The 6,000-nt window shown below is 46.6% G+C and overlaps 1 protein-coding gene across 1 annotated transcript in view; it reads left to right on the top strand.

Moving 5' to 3' along the window:
- The window catches only part of LOC307242175 (uncharacterized protein), a gene marked incomplete at its 3' end in the record, with an annotated part of 106,586 nt that continues 100,586 nt past the window's right edge, over window positions 1-6,000 (top strand). The window contains exons 1-7 of the mRNA XM_080016507.1: window positions 1-80; window positions 902-976; window positions 1,057-1,156; window positions 4,035-4,158; window positions 4,286-4,561; window positions 5,048-5,128; window positions 5,729-5,848. Of these exons, the coding sequence (XP_079872633.1) occupies window positions 2-80; window positions 902-976; window positions 1,057-1,156; window positions 4,035-4,158; window positions 4,286-4,561; window positions 5,048-5,128; window positions 5,729-5,848 (855 nt within the window). The 5' untranslated portion in view covers window position 1. The remainder of the gene's footprint in view (window positions 81-901; window positions 977-1,056; window positions 1,157-4,034; window positions 4,159-4,285; window positions 4,562-5,047; window positions 5,129-5,728; window positions 5,849-6,000) is intronic.

Below are 6,000 nucleotides of genomic sequence, written 5' to 3'. Positions count from 1 at the left end.
CATGAGGAACCTGCTCCGATGCATCGCTCTGCTCTACCTGGGAAACCTGGTTTCTGGGACTGGGGCGATGGAAAGACCAGGTGAGGAGCTGGAGCTCCATGCGGGTCCGTGCGGGTCCATGGGGGTCCATGGGGGTTCATGGGGGTCCTCAGAGGTCATGCAGCTTTTGGAGGAACTTCACTTGGTCTCACACAACTTTAGGTTTTGTCTTCTCAGAACAGGACTTTCCAGAACCTCCTCTGATGAGGAAGCTTAAAGAAAATTAATTTACTCTAAGAGAAAAAAACTTCTCTTCAAATCAATTTGAGCCTAATACCGAAGCGTGAAGGTTTGATGTGGGGGATTTAACATAAATTTTTTAATATTTCTTAGTTTCTGAATAAATAAAAGAGTGATGCGTGGCTGCGTCTAGAGTCTTATTTTATTTCATTCGATGAGATTTTATTCCAATTTGACAGCAGAAGATAAATTTACAGTGAAGTCTAAATTTATTTTGCATCGTGCGATTGGAAGAACTGATCTGAGATCTGGATAATAATAAATATTCCATTTTGAATTATTGTGTATGAGTGATTGTGCTCCTGGGTCTAGGTGATTGGGCCCAGGATCAGTGTGGTTGTACACCTGTGGTTTGTTTATTGGTCTAACGAGCAACCGGTAAAACTCCCATCCCCACACACACTCAGGAGAGGAGCCTTGTTATGACAAGTGTCTATCTGCTCAGGGGCTTGCTCCACCTAGCCCACTCTCTACAATAAACTGTGTGTGTCTCTGAATACACCACTCGGGTAGCGTGTGGCAGGTAGGACTGCCACAGTGAGATGTAGATATGTATTTGATGAGCAGCTTGTTTCTGATCTGGTTCATTCCAAGGTGTGGAACATCTCCGTCTTTCTTCCAGATCCTCTCTGTCCTCTGCTGCCGGTGGAAGGACGGAGGTTTTCCGACAGTTTGGATCGTCCTCTGACGATCTCAGGTCAGTCAAAGAGCTTCTTTTAAACATATTATTTTCTCTTTCTGACGTTTTGATGCTTGACTCTCTGCTCCTCGTTCAAGGATTTGATCTGACGGAGACCTTTCTCCAGAGAAAGGGAACGATGACGGAGGAGAGAGAGACGTTCCGCCTGGGAAGCAGTCCACTCATCAAACCCACACAGTGAGTGGATGGATTTCAGATGCTCACCTGGTCAGATGGTTAGATGGTTAGATGTTAGATGGTCACCTGGTCAGATGGTCACCTGGTCAGATGGTTAAATGGTTAGATGCTAGATGGTCACCTGGTCAGATGGTTAGATGTAAGATGGTCACCTGGTCAGATCGTCACCTGGTTAGATGGTTAGATGGTTAGATGGTCACCTGGTCAGATGGTCATCTAGTCAGATTGTCAGATGGTGGATGTTAGATGGTCACCTGGTCAGAAGGTTAGATGGTGAGATGTTAGATGGTCACTTGGTCAGATTGTCGGATGGTTAGATGTTAGATGGTCACCTGGTCAGAAGGTTAGATGGTGAGATGTTAGATGGTCACCTGCTCAGATGATCAGCCCCCTTCCAACCCGCCCCCCCATCTTGAGGCTCCTGCAGAGGACCAGTAGGCTCAGTGCACCTTGTATTGTTCCATTTAGAAGACCTCTGGTTCATGTTGTTTTACATAGTTCCTCATTTCCAGCGTCAATCAGGAAACACCGGCAGGTAGTGATTGGTTCACCATGAGACGACCACACACATGTTCAAAGCAAACATCGAATAGTGAACAGCTGAGATGAGTGAAGTTGCTTTATGTTCATCTCAATCTGAAACAGCTGCTTCCTGCTGGACATGACCTTGTAATTCCTCCATGAAACATGACTCAGGATCACTCCACACAACACTCGGGATCAATAAATGTGTCAATGAGTCACGGTGGATTATGGTAAGTGATCAGCTCGGTCCAGGTTCTGGATGCAGGTGTTTATGAATCCACATCCCATCAACATTAGACGCCGTTTCCAGACTTTTCATCATTAAAATGTCTCATTTCATTCATAACGTTTCAATCCATCCAATCACAAACGGGAAATAACATTGATTGTAAAATGTAAGAAGCTGCTTGTGATTGGTTGACATGCTTTAGTTTTCTACTGTACTGGCGCAGGATGGGCTGTTTGGACAGGAAGTAGACAATTGTTTGGTTGGTCAGACAGGAAGTAGACGATTGTTTGGTTTGTCAGACAGGAAGCAGATGATTGTTTGGTCGGACAGGAAGCAGATTGTATATTTCCGTGTTCTTTATGTGTCCTGCAATGTTCCTGATGTAGTTTTTGTAGAAGTAGAATTCAGGAATCTCCTCCTGTGTCAAGGGTGTTCTTGGTGTATTAGACTATATTAGTACGCGCATACTATTAGTATCCAAGGTGAATTAAAAACCTCAGCTCAGAGAGCAAACTGTGTAATACTGCATAAATACACAGAACACAGCAGTGGTCAGGGCAGCACACAGCCTCCAGCTCCGCCTCTAACACAGTGAGCAGCCTCCAGCTCCGCCTCCAACACAGTGAGCAGCCTCCAGCTCTGCCTCTAACACAGTGAGCAGCCTCCAGCTCCGCCCCCAACACAGTGAGCAGCCTCCAGCTCCGCCCCCAACACAGTGAGCAGCCTCCAGCTCTGCCTCTAACACAGTGAGCAGCCTCCAGCTCTGCCTCTAACACAGTGAGCAGCCTCCAGCTCTGCCTCTAACACAGTGAGCAGCCTCCAGCTCTGCCTCTAACACAGTGAGCAGCCTCCAGCTCCGCCCCCAACACAGTGAGCAGCCTCCAGCTCTGCCTCTAACACAGTGAGCAGCCTCCAGCTCTGCCTCTAACACAGTGAGCAGCCTCCAGCTCTGCCTCTAACACAGTGAGCAGCCTCCAGCTCTGCCTCTAACACAGTGAGCAGCCTCCAGCTCCGCCCCCAACACAGTGAGCAGCCTCCAGCTCTGCCTCTAACACAGTGAGCAGCCTCCAGCTCCACCTCCAACACAGCGCTTGTCATTTCAGTCGTGTTGGGTTCTGCAGAAGAAGTGGGAGGAGTGTGGGGGGTTCCACTCGGATGATCTGCAGGCTCTGCCCTCCCTAACAACCTTATCGCTGCATTCTGCTTTTGTTTGGGCTGATCATGATTAATTACATTTCTATTATGCCAGTTGCACCTTCCCTTTAAAGCATTACGGTACCACAACCCTTATTTGGCGTTCAGCCAATGAGGCTCGGCGTGAAGGTTAAAACGTTCTATTGTCCTTATGTTCCGCGGGGAGCGTCAAAGTTATCCCTGAGAATAAACTGCAGCTTGTTGTGGTATAATTAGAAATATGATGCTGGTGTCTCTGCAGCAGCTTCATATATTATACATATAATCTGTGTGTATATATATTTATATGTGTGTGTACATATATGTAAATATATATGTATATATGTATATATATATACACACACTGTATATATATATATATATATATATATACTGTATATGTTGGTCCTATGTGAGGATGTGATGGCTCCAAGACGACTACTTGAATGTGGTTTATTAATGGGATGTGCATGGATGTGCAGCTAAATGATGAAATACTTTATTGATCCAGTTTATTGGTGTGAAGCAGGACTCCACTGTGCCACTCTCCTTGGATAATGAAGCTTATATCTGTACACATGCTACATAAGGAATTAAAATTGCAGTTTTTATCGGCCTCTTACATATTGTGTTGACGGAAGTTTCGATGGTAACATTCGATGAAGTTCTGATGTTTTGATTGGAGGATATTTGGTGTTAGAAGGTTCTGGGTTGGAACCTGGCTGGGGCCTTTCTTTGCAGCATGTCCTCAATGTTCACGTGGGTTTCTTCTGGATTTCTCCCTGAAGACGTGCACGTCAGAGATATACTGTAGACTCCTGCCTCCCTTAGGCAAGGCATCAGCTCGAGAACTGGAGTTGGTTACACCGTGCTATCCCGCCCACTGCTCCTAGATAGTGATAGATGGGTCATGGAATGTAAAGTGATTCTTCTTCTTCTTCACTTTTCCAGATTGGTATTCCCAAACGGACTACCTGGTGAATACTCCCTGGCGACCATTTTCCGCCTGCGGAGAACAACCAAGAAGGAGCGCTGGTTCCTCTGGCAGGTGTTCGACCAAACAGGAGAGAACCAGGTGGGTTGGGGGTTCCAGAGCTCGACCTTCTGAGAGGAATGAAGAGCTCTCTGGGTTTTTCTTCTCTGATGCTTTCTTCTCTGGGTTCTTCTTCCGTGACTTCTTCTCTGAGTTCTTCTTCTCTCAGGTGTCAGTCTCTGTGGACGGTGCCCGGCGGCAGGTGGAGATCTCAGCCCGCAGCGTTGAGAAAGTGCCGCTGCACTATGCCTTCAGGAGCCGCGAGCTCCACGTCCTGTTTGACCGCCAGTGGCACAAGCTGAGCGTCTCTGTCCAGAGCGACATGGTTTCTGTCTTTGTGGACTGCACGCTGGTGGAGCGCCGCCTGACCGCCCACACAGAAACCATGGAAACCAACGGCCGCACGCTGATCACAACCAGGGTCCAAGATGGACGCCCCATCGACGTACGAACATCGTCAATGTGCAGTTTGATCGGTTAATGTTCTGTGATCCGCGTTATTCTTAATCCAAAGCATTTCGCTCAAATAATCTTTCTACGTTGCCAAGATAATCTTTCATTTCACCTTCCTCAGATCCAGAGCTCCTCAGGACGAAATTAAACTTAATGTTGAACGTCATTTTAATTAGTCAACTTTTTAAAAGCTTTAAATTGAAGGTTTTACTCCTCCTGACCTTCAAAAGACCGTTACATTCATTTATCTAATTTATATTTTATAGCAGCAGCAGAACTCCCACCGCAGTCACTCTCCTCCTGCTTTAAAGCATAATTTTCAATCAGCTGTGGTATTCCCTTCCATGTACTGCCCAGTACACAAACACTTCCTTGTGGTTTTCTACAGCCAATTCCAATCATAGCAAATAAGAACCATGTACCATGTAACCAAACTGACGGGCTTCAAGCTAAGATGTCAACATCATTGACTCTGCAGATAGAAGTTCAGCAGATCCTCATCTACTGCGACCCCTACATGGCTGAGATGGAGAACTGCTGTGAGCTCTTTGAGTCCAAGGTAAAACAAGAACCCATCTTTATCTTTATCAAAATCCCAAACAAAATTGGACGTGAAACAGAGCATCAGGACAGGAGGAAGACGAGCTCTTTGCGAGATGAAGAAGCATTGAATCAATGAGGCTAACGTTACCGCCTGCCAAATGTGGAGCTAACCTTTGATCTCTGGAGGTCGCAGTGAGCTTGCTGTCAGTGTTGAATTACTACAGACGACCTTTCATGACCTTGAAGTCCAGCGGACACTAACTGCAGCTGCACCCTGTATCTAGGGTGTAGTCAGGGTATATTCTGAGTGTATTCAAGTTGTATCCATGGACTATTCAGGGTGTATTCAGGGTGTATTCAGGGTGTATCTAGAGTGTATTTATGGTGTATCTAGGGTGTGTTCAGGGTGTATGCAGGTTATATTCAGGGTGTAGTCATGGACCCATGCTTCAGTGTATTCAGGGTGTACTCGGTGTCCTTAGCATACACCACATTCAAATGACATCTATTTTGCTCTTCGGACTCCTCCCCCTTCTTGTGTGGATATACTGTGTTGCGGTGCAGTTGTTTCTTTATTGATTTGATCTAAAATGTCTAAATGTCGTCCTCTGTCCAGTGCGCAGCCAATCAGACGTGGGCTGCAACCCCCCGGCCGCCAGCCCCCGGCCTCCTGCCACTGATGCTCTCTAGTCTGGCCTCGCCGAGCGCCGAACGCTGCCACTGCTCTGCCCAGAAGGTACCAGCACAAAGACATAAAGAGTGATTCACATAAATTTGATTGATTGAATTAGATAGCTCAATTTAATCTAATCAATCAGATAAAGCCAGCGGAGCCCAGTCAGACAGAGCACAGAGTGAGCTCCTGGAAGGCAGCCAGAGGGCGGCAGC

Source organism: Zeus faber (assembly GCF_960531495.2).
Source record: "Zeus faber genome assembly, chromosome: 16".
NCBI classification, from domain to species: domain Eukaryota; kingdom Metazoa; phylum Chordata; class Actinopteri; order Zeiformes; family Zeidae; genus Zeus; species Zeus faber.
This window is presented reverse-complemented; position numbering and strand designations above follow the sequence as displayed.